At 46.2% G+C, this 25,551-nt stretch overlaps 1 protein-coding gene across 1 annotated transcript in view; it reads left to right on the top strand.

Annotated features, from left to right (window-relative positions):
* The first annotated feature begins 2,580 nt into the window (after positions 1 to 2,580).
* The window catches only part of ARHGEF11 (Rho guanine nucleotide exchange factor 11), a 47,939-nt gene continuing 24,968 nt past the window's right edge, over positions 2,581 to 25,551 (top strand). Inside the window, exons 1-14 of the mRNA XM_065897138.1 lie at positions 2,581 to 2,618; positions 2,740 to 2,828; positions 3,817 to 3,915; positions 7,408 to 7,457; positions 7,803 to 7,860; positions 8,434 to 8,612; positions 9,466 to 9,537; positions 15,172 to 15,291; positions 16,978 to 17,023; positions 17,634 to 17,710; positions 19,203 to 19,340; positions 22,462 to 22,536; positions 22,742 to 22,843; positions 23,938 to 24,036. Of these exons, the coding sequence (XP_065753210.1) occupies positions 2,581 to 2,618; positions 2,740 to 2,828; positions 3,817 to 3,915; positions 7,408 to 7,457; positions 7,803 to 7,860; positions 8,434 to 8,612; positions 9,466 to 9,537; positions 15,172 to 15,291; positions 16,978 to 17,023; positions 17,634 to 17,710; positions 19,203 to 19,340; positions 22,462 to 22,536; positions 22,742 to 22,843; positions 23,938 to 24,036 (1,242 nt within the window). The remainder of the gene's footprint in view (positions 2,619 to 2,739; positions 2,829 to 3,816; positions 3,916 to 7,407; positions 7,458 to 7,802; positions 7,861 to 8,433; positions 8,613 to 9,465; positions 9,538 to 15,171; positions 15,292 to 16,977; positions 17,024 to 17,633; positions 17,711 to 19,202; positions 19,341 to 22,461; positions 22,537 to 22,741; positions 22,844 to 23,937; positions 24,037 to 25,551) is intronic.

Genomic DNA, 25,551 nt, shown 5'->3' with positions numbered 1-25,551 from the left:
TTGCCCTTCAGTGTTTATACTAAAGTTCTATATGTATACCTCATCCATTACCTGCAAGTGACTGTATCTTACTCGTTTTTGTACCCCGTAGTGCCTGGCATAGTATGTAGAGCAGCGCTGTGCCATTGAACTTTCTGCAGCGATGGAAGTGTTTTATTCTGCACTGTCCTGTATGGTAGCCACTAGCCATAGTACAACTGAGAAACAGAATTTTTAAATTTAAATATCTACATGTGGCTAGTGGCTGTTGTATTAGATAGATAGCACGGGTCTAGAATCTAGGACTTCTTTTTTTTCCATTTTACTGAGGTATAATTGACACACAGCACTGCCTAAGTTTAAGATGTCCAGCATAGTGACCTGGCATCTGTGTATTGCAAAATGGTTACCACAGTACGTTTAGTTATCATGCATAGATTCTAGGACACTTATTAAATGATGAGCTAAGTTGAATCTTTACCTTGGATGAGGAGGTGGGGGGTGGCAGGGCATGATGGACTAGGGTAATTTGAAGAAAGCCAGAAGTTGTAGCTTCTGGAAGTTCACCTTCTTGTCTGGCTGACAGGTGTAGTAATGGGGAGTAGAGTAAGAAGAATATCTAGGAAGAAGGAACGGTATGGGCAAAGACAGGAGCCGGAAACCATGGCAAGAGAAAGAACAGTGAAGAGCAGGGACCAAAAATAGGACGGCGCATTCACTGTGTTAGGCACAGGGGGTGCTGATCAACAAGACCACCCTGACTTCGTGGACCTTACAGCCCTACGGACAAGCGCACAAGCAGCTCCACTGATTGTATGCAGTAAGGATAGGTACTGGGAGCTGTGGGAGACAGCGGAGGGGCATCAGGCAGTACTTCCTTTTCGATGCTGTGCCTAATGGCCTCGCTTGAAGACAGGGTGACCTTTCTCCCAAGTACAATGGGGAAGCTCTAAAACGTTCTAATCAGCAAAGTGGCACAGGTAAATCTGCATTTTAGTAAGGTGGTTCTACTGCATTGGCCAGTTTCCACCCCGGGTCCTTCTTAGCTTGATTGTGGTTTTTCTTTTAAACCAACCACCTCCAGTGTCTTGTCTGGTTTATGTCTTGTTTGGTTTTTCTTCCCTGCTTCCTCCTTTCCTGCATCACTCTCTCCTGGGCCCCACGCTCTCTTCTTCCTTGATGTCCTTCTCTCTCTGATCCAAAGATCAGCCAGTAAAAAGCAGTCTCACCTGTCCAGGTAAGTGGGGTGCCAGGGTGAGGGGGGAAGAAGACCCCTCTTTTAAATTTAAAAGTTATTTATTTGTACTGTGTTGTATTTATTATTTGAATAGTTAGTACCTTCACATGACTCAGAATTTAAATGGTACGAACAAGAAGATAAGGAAAAGATTCCAACTCCATCCCTTTGCCCCTGGCACAGTTTCCTTCCTCAGAGGCAACCAGTGATCTATGTTTTCTTTTGTACCCTCTCAGAGGTATTTTACACATTTTATATATATGTAAGCAAACATATAAACAAATCATTCCTTCTCTTTTACCGTCTACATAATTCTGCATCTTCCTTTTTCCACTCAACAGCATGTCTTGGAGACTATTCCTTATCATATATAAAGAGCCCCCTCATTCTTTTATGTGACTGAATACTGTGCCATTATATCGATGTACTGCAGTTCATTTAACCAGTCACCCCTTATGAACACTTAGAGTCTTTGCAGTGTTTTGCCACTGCACACAGTGCTTACATGAAGCCCCTTCTGCATAGTCATTTGCTAGATACGAATAGGAGACCCCCTCTGGAGGGGCAGCAACTATTGAGTAGGAACTGGCAACTTGTACACGTTTCTGAAAAGGAGAGGCATAGCAATGATCTGAGCTTCTCCTCTTCCTGCAGGGGCCCTATTATTAGATCTGGTTTGGTGATCCGTGGTACCTTGAGGTTGTAGGGCCTTAACAGTTTCTAAGCAGGGTGCCTCAAGCTGGCTGTAGGAATGGGATTGGAATACTACCAGCAAACAGACCAGATTCCTGTTCTCCCATGGTACACACAAAATAAATGGAATTTCAGAGGTTTGGGTCATCATTGTACGCCTCCTTTCTAGAACAGGGTACAAGTTGCCAATTACCCAACAGGTAAAGTTGCCAATTACCCAGCTAAAGGCCTAGTTACCCTCCTAGAGACCCTTTTTTGGGAGAGGGACGAAGAGACGAAGCTAAAGTGAGAGAGAGTGTCTCTGATACAGCCACTGCAGTCCTCTGCTGTGTCCCTGCAGGCCTCTGTGTGTTTGTGACCCTCCCATCCTTGCCTTCCAGTCCCCCCTTCCTTAAAAATCATCACCTAAAACTAACTAGCTGTTTGGTTTTTTCTTGTCTTTTTCTCGCATTCATTTTCTCTGCTGCCTCCGTTCTGTTCCATCAGCCCCATTGCAGCCTGGTAAGACCCAACAAGCATGTATATTTGTTCACACCCTGTTCTTGCTACTGTCTCTTTGTCTCCTGACTCCAGGAAGGGCTATTTCCCTTCACGCCTTGCTGGGTATTAAAGAGATCATGCTTGCCTTGCCATCCTAGGATTCCAGATAGGTGATGTTGCCAGTGGTGTAGATGTGGCTGATCTCCCACCAGATTGAGCGGGTTACAGGGTGAGAGGGTCGGTCTCTTGTTACCCAAGACTCAGGGCCCCTTTGACAGAGCTTCTTTCTGCTACAAGGCTGGTCCCTCCCTGCCCAATTCATTGTTGTGCTTTTCTTACTCTTTCTCCAGGTTAAGTAGCCTGTCTTTGGGAGATTCAGCACCTGAACGCAAGTCCCCTTCCCACCACCGCCAACCCTCCGACACCTCTGAGACAACAGGTAACCTTCTCGGGGCATTAACACGTAGACACAGAGGTGTTTACCCATACAGACAGATCTGTATACCCCAGATATAAAACAACTTAGCCTTTATATTGAGCTCATAATGTGTGCTAGGTATTGTGTTATATGCTTTATACAGATTACCTTATTCAGTCCTTTTATCAGTTGTAGAAAGTAGATTTTATCATGCCTATTTTATGGATGAGGAAGCTGAGACACAGAGTGGTTAAAAAATTTGCCAAGTGTACAGGCTTGTAGGAGACAAAGCCAGGACCTGAAACCAGTTGAGTTTTAACTCTATAATTCATGCTTTCTCCATCACAGGAAGCAGTCACACATACCTGCACACATGCACGATGTCTAGTACACGCCCATAGGGATGGAGTCAGTTAGGAGTTATAGTCTCTCTTTCTTTTTTCCTACGCTCTGCATATGGTTGTATGTGTGACAAACAGGGTTTTCTCTTGTCATTTATCCTTCCCTGGATTTTGACAAGGGGCCAGCCCTCAGTCACCCCACGTGAGTTACCCAGCTCTGCAGAATCAACAAGCATTGGTGTCCCATCTGCTGTATTCATTGGACGTAATTTAATGGAAAACTTCCAGTCTCACTTAGGCTTCAGTCCCAGGGCTGCTTCTCTGTAACACTAGCCTTCAGGCTGGAGTTGGCCATCCCCTTCTTCGACTAGTCTCACCCAAACAGGCCTAAAAAGACAGACATACATAAGAGAGACAAACATCTCAGCACCTCAGAGAAAGGAATTTCTTGTATAGCATACGGAGTAGATGACCGGGTTTTGTCGATCACTGAGGAAGGCAGGCATTTCAGTAGTGTGTGTGGGCAGGAAAAGTCTGGGGAACCTGGAAAGGCTTTCTGGAGGAAGAAACACTGGGGCCTCCCTGGGTTGGTCTTGGCTTGTGTGCACTAACTTTCTGATGACAGTTCCTACCGAACTCCCTTCTTTCTGCTCCTTACCTCTCACCAGGTCTCGTTCAACGCTGTGTCATCATCCAAAAGGACCAGCATGGCTTCGGCTTCACAGTCAGCGGGGATCGCATTGTTCTGGTGCAGTCTGTACGGCCTGGTGAGTGTTGCGTCCCTGCCACCTGCAGTTCTTACAAAGTTCTTACAAAGTTCTTACAAAGCCACCATGTATGTGACAGTGCCATAGGACTTGAAGGACTTGCACGTGCTTTCTCTGGAGGCCTGGGCATCCTGGGGCATGAATGATTCATTCTAGAACTGGTTCCCCAGGGGCATCTGGGGAAGTCTCCACAATGCTAAGCTTCCAGGCAGAATTTCTAGGGATCGCACTCCAGGCTTGTTTCCCCTGTTGGAAGTGTGAAAATGGCAGAATAGCCTTCAGGTCATCAGGCAGGTGCCTGATTGCCCTCCAGGGGAGCTCCTCGTCCTGGGTTGGAAGATGCCGTGGAGAAATCGAAGACCCGCCTTCTTCTTTCTCACCTTCACATGACCTTGCTCCGTGCACGAATGGTCACTGTGCTGCAGCAGTTCACAGTTGAGACAGGCACGCTGGTCTAAATGTATTTGCAGATATTTTAACAGTAAGTAATAAATGACCTAAAGATGTGTGTTGGACAGTACGTGGGAGGAAAGGGTGTTTGTAAGTTTGTATTTGGGTAGTTGGTGGTTCGAAGCTAAGTATTTCCCTTGTGATCAGTTTAGGAAGCCTCCTTAGAAGAAAATAGGATTTCAGGAGTAGTTTGAAAGATGGCCATGGAAAACACATTGGCGGGATAGAAATTTGGTGGGAAGGGAGGGCATTATAAGCAAATCGATCGAGTAACCAGTGATGTGTGAAAAAGCTTCAGATATTTCAAAGCACTATCATATGTCAGGTGGTAGAATCATTGCTGTTAAGTGACCCAGACTGAAGAAGGTGATCAGGAAGGAGCCGGGAGTAGGGGAGAGTATGAAGCAAGTATCCCTAACACAGGCAAGTATCTGTAACAGGAGTGAACTTCAGTGTAGCCCATGGGATTGGGCCTGGCAACGTGGTGCATCATAGGCTTGAAGAAGAGTACAAGGAAAGGGGTAGGGGGCAGGCCAGCATTTTCCCACTAAGTACAGTGCAAAATGGGAAGGAAATATACTTACATAATTTGGGAGAAATATTTGGGATTTATTTAATGGGAAAAGTGAAAAGAGAATTTCAAATTTATGACCAAAATGAGGTATGTGGATCATACAGGGATATAAATAATTACAGCTCCTTATGTTTGGTAGTTAACTTTTGTCCGTGAGAGGTTTGTTTTTCATATCCTAGGGTAGAGCTCTGAAAAGATACTTTTATTCTTTGCTTCCATATTCTCTCAAGGTTCCTGGACTAGGGTGAGACAGAGCAAGTGGGACTGCCAGTAACTTGTACTTTGCCTCTATGGTCTGTTTGATACAAAAAGTATGGGGACCCCCTCCAGTGAAGTGTGAGTTCAGCACTCTTCCGATTTTGCCTCCTCTCAGACCTGGAGAGGAAGGAACAAAGGGATGGCTTGCAGTAAAATACGAGTTTTGGAAAATCTGTGTATGTATGAGTACTTCAGGCAGGAGAGAAGAAGAGAATTCATTTGGATTGGCATTGAAATCATAAGAGCAACAAAGCAGTTGTTGTCTTTTCCAGATTTTAGGCTTCTCAGTTCACTGTTTCTCAAAGTGTAGTCTGTGTTCTGCCTACATCAGAATCACCTAGGCCCTTAGGATGATTGAAATCCTCATTCCGGGGCCCAGTCCCAGAAGTACTGAATCACTTGCTAGCAAGGGGGTCAAGGAATATGCTTTTTAACAAGTTCTCCTGGTGAGTCTCATGCTTACTGAAGTTTAGAACTTCTGCTCTAATTCCGTTACTCTGAAAAGTTTAATTTCTTTTAATCCCTAAGTTATTAGAAGTCACCTCATGTGTTTCATACATTCAGGCAAAATAGCTCTTTCCCCTCCACCTTTAGTTTCTAGATGACAGTGTAAAACAGAGTTTTCAAGCTACTTGCAAGTACTTTTCCATAAATAGCACACTTAAGATGAGGGTAGTCTGGGTCCCAATACTGAAAAGCCAAATTGGAATGTAGTCATCACTGTAATTTCTCTTTTCAGACTAGAAACATCTAGATGTGCTTTGTCGGAGTTTTGTTTTGATCAGATGAATGGAACTTACAGATTTAAGGATCATCTTGGGGCATATTTACAAGAAACATTTTTATGCTTCTCGTGAACTTCTTTCTTTTTTTTTTAATAAGCTTTCTGAGTGAACATATTTTAAATATTTATTTATTTATTTATTTATTTAGCTGCATCGGGTCTTAGTTTCATTACGCGGGAACTTCCATTGCAGCTCGCAGGCTCTTCGTTGTGGCACACAAGCTTCTCTCTAGTTGTGACGTGCAGGCTCCAGAGCACGCAGCCTCAGTAGTTGCGGTGCACAGGCTCAGTAGATGAGGCGTGCGGGCTCAGTAGTTGTGGCACGTGGGCTGTCTAGTTGAGGCAGACGGGCTCAGTAGTTGTGACACGGGGACTCTCTAGTTGAGGCACGTGGGCTCGGTAGTTGTGGTGCGTGGGCTTAGTTGCCCCATGGCATGTGGGATCTTAGTTCCCCACCCAGGGATCGAACCTGAGTCCCCTGCATTGGAAGGTGGATTCTTTACCACTGGACCCCCAGGGGAGTCCCTCATGAACTTATCTCATCATTAGTGTTTCTTATGCTTCCTGGGTATAACTTAAACTAGGACTCTAACTTATTTAAAACTACATTTGGCCTTCCATATCCGCGAGTTTCGCATCTGAGAATTCTGCATCCATGGATTCAACCAACTGCAGATTGAAATTTCCATCTGCAGTTGGTTGAATCCACAGATGCGAAACCTGCAGGTGTGTACTACTCCATTTTAAGTAAGGGACTTGAACATCTGCAGATTTTGATATCTGTGGGAGGTACTAGAACTAATCCCCGGTGGATACCGAGGGATGACTGTACATGGTGATCAAAACCACTGCAGCTCCAGAACAATTTTTTAACAGAAAATAAGGCAGTGATCATTATCATCCTTAATGCTAGGAACCCCCATAATATCCTTGTGAACTTCTCAGGGCTTAGGGACCACAGTTTGAAAACGCTTGTTGTAATCCTTTTCTCATATTCCTCTTAAAAATGATTATTACTTCAGCAATTATTTACTACAGTGAACTCGTTCTTCCCACTGGATAATAGAAATAACTCTTATTTGACCTTGGAACATCTAGACACATTCAAATAAAGCACACATTACTCTCCGCAGAGCATGGCCCTGCCTCTCTGCCACCTTGGCCTGGCTCTCAGAGGAGAAGTCTGGCTTCTGAGCCAGGTGGAGGAAAGAGCAAGAGATGTGTCCTTATACAGTCCAGTCCAGCTCAAAGGGAGTTGTGTCACTGGAGCAGAATAGGATGTACACCCAGCATTTGAGGCACTTAACACAGAGAGGTGAGAAGAGATTTGAGGGGGAAGGTGACCTGACAGGGTTGTTGGTATAGATTCAGCCACCTCTGGAAAGGTTGTGGGGCTCTGCTGACCAGGCCTTCTCCTTCCTCACAGGAGGTGCAGCCATGAAAGCCGGTGTGAAAGAAGGCGACCGGATCATCAAAGTGAGTGACCTTCCCTCTCCGCCCCCAGAGGAGGGGGTGCAGCGTCACTTCTGGCCTTGACCATCCTCCACACTTCCGTTTTCGTACCAGCTGTCATCAGCCACTGAGTAGGGGGGTGGTACCATGAGAGTGAGTAGTATAATGTGACAGAGACTGGGGACTAAGATAGCTGGGTTCCATATTCTAGGCCCTTCTTGACTCTGACCAAGCTTCTGTAATGTTTTACTATGCTAGAGAACATTGATAAATGGCTCCCTAAAGGAGTGGCGATTGACCACTGACCAAGAGAAGGATCCCCTGGGCTTCCACTGCCATTACTCAATAATGTCGTTTGTCTCCCAACAGGTGAACGGCACCATGGTGACCAATAGCTCACATCTGGAAGTGGTGAAGCTTATCAAATGTGAGTTGGGGAGAGCTGACAGTGAAAGAAATTAGGGGATCAGATGGGGCACGGGTGGAAGCAGGCCTGTTGCCCCAGGAGGCTTCCTTTGTAGACGTGCGAGGCAGCCGAAGTCTTTCTTCTTGGCCTGATCATCGTAGACTACCACAGTTCCCCACTGTCATTTCAAGTGGAGACACTATTAGTCTCTCATCCGACATCTCTATTTTTCCACCCATCTTTGCCCTACGTTTTAGATCATATTCTACTAAGACCAGGTCTCACTCAGATACCACTCACTCCCCTCTCCCAGTCCCAGGAAACAAGGGACTGGGCAGGCAGCTCCCACATAGTTACGGGTGGGATTTTGGTTGAGGTCTCTGCATGAGGAAAGGGAAGGAAGGGATACTTGTGTTGATGCAGGATGGAAGGACAGGAATTAGAGAACAGGTGGGGCATTAAAAGTGAGGAGAACTTTACCTGCAGAATTATAAGCTTAATAGAAGGAGAAGGGAGAACCCCCTCCTTTGTACCTTGAATGTCTGCTATTGAGAACAATACCACTTGAGCAAGCCTCTCTTTGCCTTCCTCCAGCTGGTGCCTATGTCGCACTGACCCTCCTGGGCTCTTCACCCTCGTCCATTGGTGTCTCTGGGCCCCAGCAGGACCCAGTCCCAGCAGGAGCTCCCCGAGTCACCCCTGTGATCCCACCACCACCGCCGCCTCCACCTCTGCCACCTCCACAGCGCATCACAGGACCCAAACCTCTGCAGGTAATGGTCTGCCTACTCCTCTCCTCATTCTGGTGTCCCTTTGAAGAGCTCCCCATTGGAATGAAAGCAGGTTAAATCAAATGGCAGGCTGGCGGAAAGAGACAAGCCAAAGAGCTGTATGAAGACCATCAAAAAGTAGAGCAAAATGAGAACTGCATTAAAGGGGTGTTCCATGCCTTAGTGTCCTCTTTCCATGTAAGTGCATATTGCAGTTTATCAGATAGCAGCATGCAGTGTGTTTCCTGTGTGTGTGCAAGACTCTAAGGAGGCCCTTTGAGAGTTCTCCTCCCCGTCGGGGAGAAGGTGCACACCTCCAGCCATGGTCAGAGGCATCTGTAAAGACTGTTGCCAGTCATTGTTACAAGGGTATGGAATAAGTCAAGGAGTAGGGGAAAAGGCTTCCTGGGGAGAAAGGCTGCTTGGAGGAAGGAAATATGGAGCCTAGTCTGTAGGGGAGAGAGTCAGGAAAGGACAAGAATAGTAGGGAGAGAACCCAAGGACCCGGATAACCTGTGTGAGGCGTTAAAAGAGGACAGGAGGCAGATAGGAATAGGGAACAGGATTTTCTGGTTGGAAAGAAGACCGACCAGCAACAGCAAGTCCTGGGAGACTTCAGAGAGCAATTGATAACAGATGTGATTACAGCCAGGGTTTCTAGGAAATTAGGAATGAAATCAAAATCAGATTTTATGTTTACTGAATTTCAGTGAGATACTGAGTGTTATACAAAACATTCTTACGACCCAGGCTCTACTCTCATAGCTTTCCTCGACCAGGAATCAGCTAGTAGACGAGAATAAAAGCTATTGATCTGGTCCCCAGTTCTCACTACTGTCGTATTTTCCATTCTTAGGATCCTGAATTTCAAAAACATGCCACCCAGATCCTTAGGAATATGCTGAGGCAGGAGGAAAAAGAGTTACAGGTAAGGTCGCTGCTGAGGGTAGACTGGCCATTGCCTTAATGAAATAATACTTTATCAGAGCAATCTGCCAATGTGTACAACTTAATTTGCAGGCCATATCCTATCACAGTAAAACCTTAAAAAGTCAAACTTCAGGACTACTAAAGAATTGTCATAGGCCAGTGGAATTTGTTAAAGCAGAATTTGATGGATAGAGTGAATAGGGTAATAGAGCTTATGGTAATAGATTATAATGGTGACTATGTAGAGAGAATACAAACAAGTGATGAGACAGGTAGAATAAAATGGGAGGACATGAGAACTGAGGAAAATCAGTTGGAATTGATCTTAGAGGTTCTGGGAAGGGAAGGATAAGAGGGAAGGAAGGTGGGGGTGGGGGGTGAATGCCAGGCCAGGCTGATGGAGGAGGGGATGCAGAGAGATTTCCAGGTCTGGGGAATGATGCACAGGGAGAACAGGAAGAAGATTAATTTGGCTGGACGGGAATAACCAGATTCCTATAATAGCCATGGGCTCCTTGCCCCTTCATACTTGCCCACTTCATACAGTGGGCTCCTTGCCCCTTCATTTCAATTCAACAAATTTCTAAGTTCCCACTGTATGTAAAGCATTGCTTTAGTTCCTACAGTATACAGAGATTAAAACGATTAGACAGTTCTTGCCCTCAACATGTTTACAATCTCATGGGGAAAATTCATATTACGGTAAGAGAGTGGGAGGAACAAAGAGCTTGCAATAAGAGAACAAAGAAGAGAGCAGTTAATTAATAATGGGAAATGTGAGGGAAACTTCACTGAGAAGATTGTATTTCAGCTGGGCCTTGAAGGATAGGGCTCAGTAGGCAAAAGAGATGAGGAAGAGAATGCTGGTAAATGGACAGCATAGGTCAAAGGCACCAAGACATGAAAATACACTCATTTATTTAACAAACTTTGAGTTCCTGCTGTGTGCTAGGTACTGTGTGTGTGCTGCAGTGGAGGCATGGGCCAGTGCTAGGGACAAAGGTTAGAATGGTTATAAAGATAGATGAGAGATGAATCTTTCCTTTAAGGAGTTTATAATCCAGTAGAATATCAATGGATGAATGAAGATAAAGTTGTACTGCACTATAATAAGTGCTGATACTTGCATTTTGATGCAAGTCATAGAATAATCAAGATAGTGTGGTACTGGTATAAAGATAGACCTATAGATCAGTAGAATAGAATTCAGAGTCCAGAGATTAATCCATACATCTATGGTCAATTGGTTTTTGACAGTGTCAAGACAGTTCAGTGGAGAAAGAATGGTCTTTTCAACAAATGGTTCTGGGACAACAGGATATCTATATGCAGAGAATGAATTTGAACTCTTACCTCACACAATAAACAAAATTTAACTCAAAGTGCATCAAAGGGCCTTCCCTGGTGGCGCAGTGGTTGGGAGTCCGCCTGCCGATGCAGGGGACACGGGTTCGTGCCCCGGTCCGGGAAGATCCCACATGCCGCGGAGCGGCTGGGTCCGTGAGCCATGGCCGCTGAGCCTGCGCGTCCGGAGCCTGTGCTCCACACGGGAGAGGCCACAGCAGTGAGAGGCCCGCGTACCGCAAAAAAAAAAAAAAAAAAAAAAAAAGGATCAAAGACTTAAATGTAAGAGCTAAAACTATTTTTAAAAACTATAAAACTCTTAGAAGAAAACATAGGTATAAATCTTTATGACCTTAGATGAGGCAATGGTTTCTAGGCTGTGACACCAAAAGCATAAACAACCCCCCAAAAAAGATAAATTAGACTTCATCAAAATTAAAAACTTTTATCCATCAAAGGACACTGTCAAGAAAGTAAAAAGACAACCACAGAATAGGAGAAAATATTTGCAGCACATATATCTGATAAGGGTCTAGTGCCAGAATATGTAATAGATGCTTAAAACTCAACCCAATTTAAAAGTTAGCAGACAATTTGAATACACAGTCCAATAAAGAAGACATACAAATGGCCAATAAGCACATGAAAAGATGCTTAATATCATTAGTCATTGGGAGAGGCTAACCAGAACTATGAGATACCACTGCACATGCACTAGGATGGCTAGAGCCAAAATAGCAGTTATTGGTGAGCATGTGGAGAAGTTGGAGAAATGTTTGTTTATATTTTGTCTACATATCCGCTATCCTAATCTACTCCCACCGTAGTGCAGCCAGTTTGGCAATTCTTCAAAATATTAAATGTACAATCTGTCAATTCCACACCAAAGTATATACCCAAGAGAGTTCAAAGCATAAAACGTGTACATAAACATTCATAATAGCATTGCTTAATTGCATAATGGCCAAGAAGTGGAAACAACCCAAATTCCCATTAACTGATGAGTAGATAAACAAAATGTGTTGTATCCATAAAGTGGGATATTATTCAGCCATAAAAAGGAATGAAGTACTGATACATGCTTTAACATGGAAGAACCCTGAAAACAGACTAAGTGAAAGAAGCCAGGCACAAAAGGCCACATATTGTATGATTCCATCTGTGTGGAAGTCCAGAATAGGTAAATCCATAAAAACAGAAAGTAAATTAGTGGTTGCCAGGAGGTGGAGGAAGGGGAAATTGGGAGTGACTCCTTTCTTGTTGGGTTGATAGAAATGTTCTGGAATTAGATAGTGGGGATGTTTGTACAACTCTGTGAATATACTAAAAACCACTGAATTGTATACTTTTTTTTAAAATATTTATTTTCTTTATTTTTTTGGCTACGTTGGGTCTTAGTTGCGGCCTGCGGGATCTTTTTCGTTGCCGTGCGTCGGCTCTTGGTTTTGGTGTGCGGGCTTAGTCGCCCCGTGGCATGTGGGATCTTAGTTCCCCGACCAGGGATCAAACCCGAGTCCCCTGCCTTGGAAGGCGGATTCTTTACCACTGGACCACCAGGGAAGTCCCCTAAATTGTATACTTTAAAATGGTGAAGTTTAGGTTATGTGAATTATATGTCGATGATAATTTTTTAAATATTTTTTAAATGCCATTAAAGCCCCAAAGAAGGATTAATTAATTATGCAGTGATCAGAGGAGGCTTCATGAGATGACATTCCAGTTGGGTTCAGTCTTTTTCACTCTGGAATGTGCTTTGGGCCCTCAGTACCATGATGAGCTTGAAGTTTATTCTGAAAGCAGTGGGAATTGATCAAAGGATTTGAGTAGGGAAGTGATCATATCTTCAAATCAGTTTTCTTTAGAAAAGTGTGTTAAGTGGATTGACACATAAGGAAACTATCTCGGAGGCTGTTTCAGTAGATAAGAAATGATGAAAAAAAATAAAAAACTAAAGTTAATGAGAAATTAAAAAAAAAAATGATGACCGATTTAACAAGAACAGCAGGAGTAAGAACAGAAGGAGGGATGGCAATGTGAGACACATTGAATTCCCTCCATTCCCTGGCGGTCCAGGGGTTAGAACTCTGCGCCTCCACTGCAGGGGGCATGGGTTCAATCCCTGGTCGAGGAACTAAGATCCCTCATGCCACTCGGCGTGGCCAAAAGGAAAAAGAACAGAAAGAGGGTTGGCAATGGGAGCTATCTCAGGGGTCAGGTCAGGAGAACTTATCAACTGGAAGGAGGAGGTAAAGAAGAAGAAAGCAAAGAGAGCCCCAAGTTTGTGTGCCTACATAGATGGTGATACCATTGATGGAGTGAGGTGGAAGAGAGGAGCAGGGTGTAGGGGAAAGGAGTGAAGGTAATCTTTGGATGTACTGAGTTTAAGCGCCCATGGGAGATTCAGATAAAAAGATCATCCACCAGGCACATGGAGATAACAAGGATGAACCTCAGAAGAAAAGATTGGGTTGAAATAGAGATTCGGGTGGCCTCAGCATACAGGTGGTAGTTGAAACTGGGGACTAGACGGTATCACCTAGGGCACCACTGCAGAAAAGAGGAGAGAGCTGAGGGCAGAATTTCGGAACATCCGTGCTCCTGTAGCACACCGCACCAACGTCTAACATCACACCAGTTGCTGTTGTATTTGTATTTTAATTATTTATTTGTCCTCCTCTATTGGGCTAAGTTCCTTAAAGGCCAGGACCATGCCTACATTTGCATATTCCTCCTGCACAGCTGGCACAGGGCCTGGTGTGTATCAGCTCCCTGTAAATGTTTGCGGGGCTGAAGGCTCACCTAGATTGAAGAGAGGAGGAGGGGGTAAAGCTGTGGTTGGGGAGAGGGGTGTGAGGTGACCCAAGACAGTGTTGAGTTAAGAAGTCAAAAGAGGGTAGCATTTGGAGGAGGTGGGTGTTTAAAGAGGTCTGGAGAGATGAGGACTAAGAAGAGACCATTGGATTCAGCCAGTGGGTCATTTCGCCTTTGGAAGGGCGAGGTGAGGAGCGGAACTCGGCTGTGTATGCTGAAGAGTGGCTGGAAGGCTAAGGAGTCTGGGCTCTGCATAGAGACTCCTGTTTGGAAACATGTGGCTGTGAAAGGAAAGAGAAAAGACTGAGGCGGTGGCTTGAAGAATAATCAGACTTGATGGAAAAGGTTTTGTTGTAGTGGCTTGTTTTCGTTTTAAGACAGGAAACGAGCATTTTTGTAGGGTGAGGGGAAGGAGCCATTGGAAAGAGGACACTTTGGAGATACGTGAACGATGCCCAAGAGGAGCCCGAGGCAGCTGGAGGCACTAACCTTGTGGAAGATTCAGACAGAGTTTCTATTGTGAGGCAGAGGGAAAGGGTGGCTGCGGATGCCTTGAAATGGAGTAAAGTTGGGAAAGTTCTTACCAGCCGATACTATCTGCGGAGACTAAGAGGAGGGTTGGGGGCTTGAGAGGCGTGGAGAAGATGAGACGGCAAGTATGGCCCCAGACGATCTTGGAGAAAATGTGCACCCGATGTCTTTATTTAACTATTTAACCCGCCAACTTCACTGAGCATTTCATTTGGTAGTAAAACATAATAGCTGCCATGTATTCAGTCAAGTAATTATGCACCAGACATTCTGCTCAGCACTTTCCATACGTAATCTCATTCAGAACGTACAGCCACCCCCAAAGGCAGGTACCGTCATCTCCATTTGATCCATGAGGACGTAGTAAAGCTTGCCCAAGTCTACACAGCTAGTAAGCCAGAATTCAGAGCCAGGCCTCCCTGACTGCAAAGCCCAAGCCCTAAACACACATGCTGTGCTCTGCCGTATGCTGGGAGGATGCTAGATAAGTCTCAGAGTGGTTCCCAGCTACAGGGCTGGGGGACGGGGGTGCTTCTTCCTCTCATCTCCTGTGGTTCTCACTGTGTGTATGTTTCCTCCTTAGCACTTTTTTGTGTGTGCTGGCCTGGCCAGTCACTTAAATATCTAACCCTTCGGCAGCAGTCAAGGAAGACCTCGTTTAGCAAGTAGGCCTTAAGAACAGGTCAGATTAGGACGGGCCTTTGTGTCATGTCTTCTTTCTCTAGTTGCCTCGTGTTCTTTTTCTCACCATTTATACCTCTTTCTGCTCCTGAGTGATGGTGAAATAACATGTATCTCCTAGGAGGCAGAGATCTCCTTTCTCTCCTCTTTGTTTTGGGATAACTGCCTACTCTCCCCACTGGTGAGTCATCCATTCTCTACTAACCACTCCTCTGCCTTTTCCCTTCCTCCTTGTCCTCCTTGCCCCCCCCCCCCCGCCCCCCAGCGTATCTGTGAGGTGTATAGCCGGAACCCCGGCAGCCTGCTGGAAGAGCAGATCGAAGGCGCCCGGCGGCGAGTCACTCAGTTACAGCTGAAGATCCAGCAGGAGACTGGTGGCTTAGTGGTGAGTGATGATAGGCGTAGCTCTAGGAAGGGCACGTGCAGGTGGACGGAGGGGAGAATGAGGGAGAAATCTAGGACAGAGGCTTCTCGAGTCATACAGGACCGCAGGGCTGAGCTAGTGAGTGTTTAGTGTTTTACAAAGAAACAGAGGTCAGCAGTTCTTTATATAGCACCACAGAGACTGAGCACTGTCCTGACACTTGGGATCCCATAAAAAGAAATAGCCTGTTTCTTGCCCTCCAGCAGCTTACAGTTGCAATAGAAAGAAAGAAATATGAAATAAACCAGACTGTCGGCTTTAATCTCCTAATTATCCATCCCCTTCTGGGTAGTTTCCTCATAGCTGATGTATATTCCGACACTAATTTTACTCAGTATTCATCTGGTAGCTTTTCCCATCACCTCTCCCTCCAGTAATGGGTCTTCTCAAAGAAGTACGAGCACTTTTAAAAGTCAGCCTAAGTAAAGGATCTCCCGTCAGTTGAGAGGGATCTGTAGCAGTACTAACCACACTTTGTGGGAAATCCCAGAGAGGAGGCACTTCCTTATCTGTTCTAGTCAGGGACTTATTAATTAATAAGTATTAATTAGTGTCTTACTTCTCTCCATCAGGTCTTAATTCTTTGGGTCAATAAGTAACTCTCCAAAAACTTTAAGATCTCCAAGAATAATATTTGCCAAAGCCAATAGAAATTATTTGAGGATTATCTACTTTCTTTTTCAGAACATCCAGATCAAAGAAGTCTGGGAAACACAGGCTAATCAAATTTAAACTTTTATTTTCTGAAGGGCTTTCAGTATCACACGGTTGATAGGAGCTCAGGTTTAGGACTTAGACCATCTGGATTCACCTCCCAGCTATAGTGCTCACCAGCTTTAAGACTCTTGGGCAAGTGACTTAATCCCTGGGAGCCTTGGTGTCCTCATTTATGAAATGGAGCTACGGCAGGGTCTGCCTAGTAGTGGTACTGTCAGAATTAAAGGATGCCCTCAGCACGGGGCCAGTGCATGTTTGTTGCTGCCGCTCCCTCTGCGCTCGTGTGCTCTGTAAGTGGTTGAGTCTGAAACATTCAGCTTGGAATCTAGGGGTCTGAGCGCCAACCCTGGCTTTATAGTTTACCTGCTGTGTACCTTGGGCAAGTTACTTAAAATCTCTGGGCTTCTGTTTCCTCATTTATAACATGGGAGTACTATACCTGCCTCAGAGTTGTTGAAAAACTCAATGAGATATAGACAAGAGTGCATCATAAACAGTAAAGCACTGGCAACATAATTCCCTCCACAAATGGCTGGTCAGCCCCAGTCCAGCGCCTGTCAGTCTTCAAAGATCTTTAGAGACAGAGCTTTCCATCTTCTAGAGCTTTTCATACTCCTTGATAGTTCGGAAGTTCTTTCTGTGTCCAGCCCAACTAAGGCAATAGACGCTTTGAGGTCCAGGGTGAGAAATCAAGTAAGTTTTTAGAATTTTACTAATAGTAAAGCTCCCTTTTCACCATTAGGGGTCACCATTCTCCTCAAACTGTACAAATGAAGCAATAGCTCTTCCAAAGGGGCATTTTTCAGGCAATGAAGCAGAAGAGGCCACTAATTGTAAGCAGATGTTATCTGCTGAGACTGAGGGAAGGAGGAAAACAGTAGGGAGAGAGGTTCACAGCATATGTCCACCCTCCGGACCTTTCTTTTTTAGGACATACTTCCGCTATATGGTGACACCGGCCAGAGATCATCAGAAGGTGAGTCCCGTCAGCACGCCTTTTTTCTCTGGCACATCTCTAGTCTACATTTCTTATCTATTCTGTTGTCCCGTCCCTTTGGGGCAGATTCAGGGGGAAAAAGTATAGTCCCTGCCTCTGAGAAATAGAATAATGAGAGAAAGCAGTACCAGTGACAGGGAACTTGGATACAACTTATTCAGTAGAAATGAGTGTATAACCAGTAGCCCTGGATAGATAAGTGCCAGGGAAATACTAGAATGATGGTGGTCCAGACAACAGCATGCCTCCCAGCACCTAGCAGCTAGGAGCTCAAGAGATGCTGTCGTAAGAGGAGATGGATGGGAACCAGAAGAGGGTTGGGATGAGCTGAGGGCTAGCACTCGTTGCAAGGTAGAGCTGTGGAGGATTATTTTAGGAGGTGACACTGCCTGGGCTCAGGTGTACAGGTAGGTAAAAGCTAGGTGTAGAGGTTCTCGGGGAGTCGTGTAAGAGAGCTGAAGGGAAACTGGAAAAGAAAGGCAGGTGACAGCTTCACCCTCCTGCCCTGGGCACAGGTTCCCAGAATAAAGGCCCTTCTTTCCCCCAGGCCACAGCTCCTTCCTCACTGTGTAAACTCTTTTCTTCTCAGGCCGACTCTCTCTGGATTCCCAGGAGGGGGACAGTGGCCTGGACTCTGGCACAGAGCGCTTTCCTTCCCTCGGCGAGGTGAGTGCCAAAGCGGGGGGAGCCCCTTTTAAAACCATACATTCAGTTTTCCTTCTCTGAACACCTAAAAGTTCTATGCTCACTGCTTACACCAAGGCCTTTGGCCTGTCATCTGTGGCCCTCTGGTATAGTTCCAGTTCCAAGGGTTTTAGTCATTCTGCTCTGGGATCCAAAAAAAGGGGGTTCAGATGCATCCTGCACTCAAGATCAACGAATCTAGCTTCTGTTTTATCATCGTCAACTCTGTAGTACAGAGTCGGGTGGAGAAAGAGGCCATATCTTTAACTGTAGCAAGCCTTTTTTGAGTGTAAGGGAGCAGAGACGAAAATTCCCTAAAACAATGACTGGACCAAAAACACATTGCCAACTGGCTGCGAATAACACCATCTTGGAGTAATACAATGAACCTGGCCTAATCGGAGGTGGCAGCCTCTCTTTCTTTGTCACAGATCTTTCTGTACTTGAACAACTTATCTTTTCTGGAGTGGTCAGAAGAACTTCAGGCTTTGGCTTCAAAGGTTGTCTTCTGGGTGTTCTCAGTCTGCATATATTAATTGCAAATATAAACTTGCAATACAAAAATAAGAGTGAATGGAAGAAGTAATAATGGTGCGAGCAAAATATTTACTTAGCCAGCTTAATTAAATATGTGAATAAGTAGTTGAAAACATGTTTAAAACCTAATTTTAAATAATAGTTGGAATTTTATTTCTTTACTGCTCCTGTCTATTCGTGGGAAGATGATGAATGTATGTGGAAGGATCAGTATGTCAGAAAGACACCAAGAAGGGGGAGGAGGGTCCTAAATAATCCACAGTTGACATTCCCCTGCGGGCTCCACATCTGGAAGCAATGCAGCCTAGTGGGCAGTGGGTTGAGACTGCCCAGGTTGCATCCAGGGAATACCACATTACTAACTATTCGACCTACAGCAAGTCCCAGAACCTCTCCAAGTCTTAAGTTTCCTTGTGTGAGAAGTGGGAGGAATAATAGTTTCTACCTCAAAGGGCTATTGTGAGCATTAAATGAGGTGATACATAACCAAGGGCTAGTGTAATGTCAGGCACAGAGTAAGTCCTGGACTTTTATTAGCCAACGAGCAGAGCCCTGAGGGTCTTCTGGATGAGGTTTTCTGTGTTTTTTTTTTAATTTTCGGCTGCGTTTGGGCCTTCGTTGCTGCATTCAGGCTTTCTGTAGTTGCAGCAAGCGGGGGCTACTCTTCTTTGCAGTGCGTGGGCTTCTCACTGTGGTGGCTTCTTTTGTTGCAGAGCACAGACTCTAGACACGTGGGCTCAGTAGTTGCGGCTCGCGGGCTCTAGAGCGCAGGCTCAGTAGTTGTGGCACATGGGCTTAGTTGCTCAGGCATGTGGGATCTTCCCGGACCAGGGCTCAAACCCGTGTCCCCTGCATTGGCAGGCGGATTCCTAACCACTGAGCCACCAGGGAAGTCCCTGGACGAGTTTTCTTCTCACAGAATTCTCTGTTCCTCTAGTCATTGGTGAATCGGAACTCAGTACTGTCAGACCCTGGGCCGGACAGTCCTCGAACCTCCCCTGTGATCATGGCCCGGGTGGCCCAGCACCACAGGCGGCAGGGCTCGGATGCATTGGTTCCCCCCAGCGGTGACCAGGTGAGTGATCAGAGCCACCGTGCGCTTTTGCTTTCCCTGTTTTCAGAACTGGGTTACCCATACGTGGCCTTGAACGATCAGACTAAACCCTGTTTTGAGATAGACACTAGAGGACAAATAGTAAAGGGAGAACATGGTTTAAATGCATACATGGAAGTAAGACTATCTCAGTTTCTGGGTGAAGAGTCCGTGAATGCATCTGTAGGGAAGTGATGTCCAAGGAGCAGATCGCTGGTCTTTCTTTTAATGTCTGTATAGAATGGGAAATAGGTTGGTTCAGTGTTTCTCCAGAACACTAATTTTCAATCTTCTCTTTCTTTAGCAAAATCCTTTTCTTGAGCAAAATCTTATTATTTGGTACCCTAATACAGAAAACAAATAAATGCTCAGCTATCTGGGACTTTTCCTAATCAATCTCCCCACCTCGGCCCCCACCTCAGGGGCACTTCTCCGGAGCCCTAAGGTTCTGCAAAGCCTGATTTGAAAGCCACTGCTTTCAAGGGTAGAACTAGGTCCAGGGGAGATTTCAGGAAGACAGTTTTTGGCTCCATGCAAAAAGCTTGCAAAGAACCTGAGCTATCAGACAATGGAATGGGCTGACTTGAGAGCCCGGGAATTGCCTGTCATTGTTCAGGCAGAGGTTAGGTCATTCCTTGTTAGAGACAGTGGCAAGAAAGCTCCGAGTTTTGTAAAGCAGTGTTTCTTAAAATTCATCTGCTACCACCATAATTTTTTTTCCATATCCTCATACCAACTATATAATGTTACTTAATATTTTTCTTTAAGCTAACTCACTTTTTAAAACTTAAATTTATTTTTAAAGGAAATTTGCCATTATATTAAAACCAACATCAAACACCGTTTGATGCACTAGTTCTCCCCATAGGATAGAGTTTAGTTACTTTCAGATCTTGGAGGGGGAAAGGCAGGGAAGTGGATCTCACATGTATTAAAATGCCTAGTGCACCAGCTGCTGTGCTAGATCTTTTAGGAACAAATCTCATTTAATTCTTACCACCAGAAAAGGAGATAGGCATTAGAATCTTCATTCAGTGAGAAAACTGAGGCAGAGAAAGGCTAAGGGACCATTCAAGGACTCAGCTTGCTAATGGCAGCATCAGACTAGAACTTAGTTTTCCTGAGCCCCTGTGCAGGGCTGCCTCCTGTCCTAGACGCTCTTTGATCACCCCTCCCACTCCTCCACTACCACCACCACCACCACCACTCCCCCTTAGTAGTACTATAGGGCCAAGGTCAGGCTTTCCAGGCAGGGTCAGGTGCACATGGTGTTGTTTTTGTTTTTTTGGGTTTTTTTTGCGGTACGCAGGCCTCTCACTGTCGTGGCCTCTCCCGTTGCGGAGCACAGGCTCCGGACGCGCAGGCTCAGCGGCCATGGCTCACGGGCCCAGCCGCTCCGCAGCATGTGGGATCTTCCCGGACTGGGGCACGAACCCGTGTCCCCTGCATCGGCAGGCGGACTCTCAACCACTGTGCCACCAGGGAAGCCCCCACATGGTGTTCTTAAGGGAGGTTTTCATTTAGGTGGCTAATAGAAGCAGGTGTAGAGTAATTGGTCTTGGAGTCCTTTTCCTCCTCTGAATTTGTTTCAACTTCCGAAAACTATTTAAATTGTTATTTTTGAGTGATAAGAGCAAATATAGTATAGTTCCAGTTTCTTAATAATAATCTATGTTAGTAAGAGCAAAGGTGGAAACCTGTGCTATCCATGAAACTTGCAGCAGCTGGGGGATGGAATCATAGGGAATTCAAACTTTGTTACGTAATTCTGCAATGTTTGATTTTCTTATGATAAACATATTCTGCTTTTGCAATCAGAAAAACTGTATGTTTGTAAAGACTTTAAAAAAATAAATCCTCCCGCCCAAACAAGCAACAACCTAGTGCTTTCAGGTTTCACTAGAGAGCCAAGCAGAGACAGAAGTGATCATCCCACACCCCCTGGGCATCCTGGATCCCAAGGGATTCAGAGACTAAGGTGTTAGGGGAGAGGAGGATACTCAGGATGTGTCTGAGGAATTCAGGTCCAGCACATCAGGCCTGACTCTGCAACTTCCAGCATGCCATTATAAGTGAGTGCTAGACTCTGATCTCTGAGATGCATCCTGGGTCTCTCGAGTTCTGTACTCAGTCATTCTGAGCATAGAGTCTGTAAATACCCAGGAGAACAAAAATGAGTGAGGTGTGTCAGGGAGGAACCGTCAGGAAAGGCCCCTTGAGAAGGTGGAATAGGAGGGTGTCTGGGGCCCGAGAAAAAGTAGGCATGAGAAGTGCCTCCTCCAGATGGGTTCCAGAGCATAGTCCTTGTTGAGGAATCACTGAAAATGAGGTAGAGTGAATTGAGTGAAAAATATAGTTGGTAGGAAATCTTTGAAAGCTCAAGGAACCTTTAGGAGAAAGGCTTGTCCAATGAAGCGTCTAAAACGTTTATACAGTATGAACTCTCTCATCAGACCTAATCGATGGCATAAGGGGGAAAGAGAGAAAGCCAAGTTGAGAAACTTGGATTTTAGACTGGAAATGGGGAATCTACCATAGATTCTTGAGCAGGCAGGGAAGGTGATGGAGACGGTGTTGGAGAAGGCAAAGCTCCATTCCCTTTTGCTCAAGGAGGCAGAGATGGACCACAGAGCTCTCCTCCAGCAGGGGTAGAGGGCACACCGAAACTGTAGAGGAGCGCTGTGGAAGACACTAGGTTTGGAGGGCGTGTTTTTGGGGTGGGGGGTGGTCTGTTGAGAACAACGGAGCCCCCGCCCACCAGTCCAGCAGAAGCTCTAGGTTCTTATTTTGTGGGCTGACACTCCCTCCTCAGATCTTTCACAAACAGGAAGAGAGCACTTTCTCTCACTTCCCATCTTCATACGTCATGTGACCAGGCTGCTCTGAGTCTGCCCTGCCCCACCCAGAAGCAGTTGCCTTCTTGCAAGTGGAAATCATTCTTTCTGTTCTCTGAGATTTGGGGGGTGGTAGTGAGATGCCGGTGTTTACCAGCCCCGCGTGGCCTTCCCCTTCAGTGCCATGCTGTCACTAACCAAACTCCACTGAGGGGGCTGGATCCCTTTCCTCTGACCTCTCATCTCTACAACTCGACTCTCTCCCCCAGGGTGTAGATCAAAGCCCAAAGCCTTTAATTATTGGCCCAGAGGAAGATTATGACCCGGGTTATTTCAACAACGAGGTAACAGTTTCTTGATTTTTTCCTTTCCTCATTCTCTGTCGTACCTGCTGTTCTGGACTAGAAGCGCTTGGACTGGCACCAGCTGTGAGGGGGCGTACGGGAGGGGCCGCGCTTATCAGCCCTGGCAGGCAGGGAGCATGGGGGCTGAGCTGGGGCAGGCGGTGCTTCTCTGCCCCCCAGCCCTGCCTGTCCTTCTGCCTTCCAGAGCGACATCATATTCCAGGACTTTGAGAAACTTAAGTCACGGCCGGCTCACCTGGGGGTTTTTCTACGGTACATCTTCTCTCAGGCGGACCCCAGTCCACTGGTAAGTCGCAAGTATCTGTCTCGATTGAGTACCTGCTTGTGCTTGGCCTCTGTCCCTGCTCTGTAGATGTCATAAGTCAGATCCATGGGCATGGTCAGGCATCTCGAGGACAGAGACAAAATAGAAAAGAAGGTGCAACCTAGGTGGAAGGGATTCTTCACTGCTAACTGCATCGATAGCACAGGGAGGAACAGGAGAGCTGGGCCAAGAAAGCTGTCGTTCTGGGTCTGCTTGGAGGAGATGGTCTTTCTAGGTTTTTGGAATGAAGGTGGGTACAGACTGACAGTGGGGAGTTGAGAGAGCAGCCCTTTGCAAGTATACAGTGTTACTGCAAGAAAGCTTGGCAGAGGGGGAAGGTGGTAAAAGATCTTCAGTCTGAAGGTGATGACAAGGAAGATCGTGGTGGGATGGCGGTCGGGGTGCTCTGCGACAGTGCCCAGAGCCAGCAGCTTTACCAGTTTCTGTCGTTCTGCTCAGCTGCTTAGGAAGGGGGATGAAGGAGAGAGGCTGCTGTCACGTTCTCCAGAATAAACTTGTTGCCCGTGGCATGCACTGCGGCTCTTCCTTTCCGGGGCTACCACTGTTAGAAGCCAGAGTCAGCATCCGTTTGCTCAACAGGTGTTCAGTGAACACCTGCGTGTACATCCCAAGCGCTGGTATCTCAGAAGCATTCCTGAATGAAGCCGAGGCACAGCACAAAGAGAAATAACACCTGAACCCTTTAAAACAACAGATAAACAAGTACAAGACAAAACGTCAAGTGTGGAGAGGATACAGGGTTGAGGAGAGATTGCGTTGGGGGAATGTGTGTGCGTGCGCCAAGGGGTGGGGATGACTTACCACAGGTTTCTGAAACGTGCTAAGCCAGGATTTCTCAACCTCAGCACCACTGACCTTTGGAATTCTTTGTTGTGGGGTGCTGTCGTGTGCATGGCAGGATCTTTAGCTGCATCGCTGGACTCCACCCAGTAGATGCCAGTAGCACCTCTCCAGATATAAATCAAAAACGCCTCCAGACATTACTAGCTGTCCCCTGGAGGGCAAAAGCACTCCTGGTTGAGAATCACTGCTCTAATCCATTTTCTCTCTCCCAGCTTTTTTACTTGTGTGCAGAAGTTTATCAGCAAACAAACCCCAAGGATTCCCGAAGCTTGGGAAAAGACATCTGGAATATTTTCCTGGAGAAAAATGCGGTAAGGCGGTCATAGACTGGATTACAATTTTCAATTTTATTATATTGTTTGACCATTCAGAGGCAGAGGAAAAACTAAGCAAAACACTCAGGCCGAATGGAGACAGGTTTTTTTGGTTTTGGGGGGTTTTTTAATATTTATTTTATTTTTATGGCTGCATCTGGTCTTAGTCGCGGCACGTGGGATCTTCACTGAGGCATGCGGGATCTTTTGTTGCGGCGTGCGGGCTCTTTGTTGCTGTGCGTGGGCTTCTCTCTAGTTGTGGCGGCTGGGTTTTCTCTCTCTAGTTGAGGCGTGCGAGCTCGGTGGTTGTGGCACGCGGGATTAGTTGCCCCACGGCATGTGGGATCTTAGTTCCCCGACCAGGGGTCGAACCCACGTCCCCTGCGTTGGGAGGCGGATTTTTTACCACTGGACCGCCAGGGAAGTCCCTGGAGACAGGTTCTTAAAGAGGATTCCTGGATTCTGTTCCTAGCTCCACTCTAAAGATTGATCTCCTCTCTGGACCTCTTTTGCCCACACGTAGCGAGGTAGAGTGCACATTGCCTCTCTCTGAAATGTTTGGAGAAAAAGAACTTGCACCAAGTCCTAATTACTCTCCCCTGGATCAATGCCCTGGTTCCCTTCAACTCTCCTTGCCTTGCCCATCTCTGGGATGCAGAAACAGAGGCCCAGAGACATCAGATGGTAGAAATCAGTGAGCCAAGAGGCGAGCCCAGATTTCTGAAGTTCTGCCTGACGTGCTCTTACTGCCCCAAGGCAGGGTTCAGAGGGAGGGGACCCCAGAGTGTCTGGGGTGGATAGCACGCTGCATCTGGACATAGCTCCCAGGGATGTGTCAGGGATCCCCCCGGCGGCAGCACCTCGGCCTGCAGAGGGCAGTTCCCATCTTAGACTTTCTAATCTGATCAACTAAACCAATTCCAAAATGACTTTATTCATCTGGCAGTAAGCTACTAGGACTAATGAGACTGGGGAAAAAACGGCTTTTCCCCAAGATTTTTATTTTTGCCCCCTTCAGTGGGTCTTGAGTAAGGAGGTTAGAGCTGCTCGTTGTTCCCTGTTGGCTGTTACGGAACCACCGCAATGTCCAGCTGGCAGGTAGCCGTAAAGCAAAAGCCAGGCGCTGTGCTCACTGGAAGACTTGGTAACATGAGGCCAGTTTTCCCTTGGGAGTGAAGGAGCGGGGAAGCCCATCAAATCGCCTCATCAAGATTTCTCCCATGCTACTAAATTGGTACCAGTCCACTTTTGGGAACCTCTCCATTCCTTGCCTCTTGATGTCCTTGAAATAAGAGTGGGAAGAGTACAGGTGCCACCCTCGGAGTAGAGTCCCAACTTGCCTTGCCACCTCAGATTCCACTTCTCAAATCCCGAGCCTAGAATTCAGTTGGAGAGAGGTGAGTGGAGGGTAGGGTAGTGTAGGGAAAGGGGGAGAGAAGCTGGTGTTCTGGAGCCCTCCTTGCCTCTGCACAGTATCTCCCACATCCCCTGGGGTGTGTGGATCTCACCACT

The sequence above is a fragment of the Phocoena phocoena genome, chromosome 1, assembly GCF_963924675.1.
Source record: "Phocoena phocoena chromosome 1, mPhoPho1.1, whole genome shotgun sequence".
Taxonomy (NCBI): domain Eukaryota; kingdom Metazoa; phylum Chordata; class Mammalia; order Artiodactyla; family Phocoenidae; genus Phocoena; species Phocoena phocoena.
The sequence above is the reverse complement of the archived record's forward strand: the minus strand, read 5'-3'. Positions and strand labels throughout refer to the sequence as shown.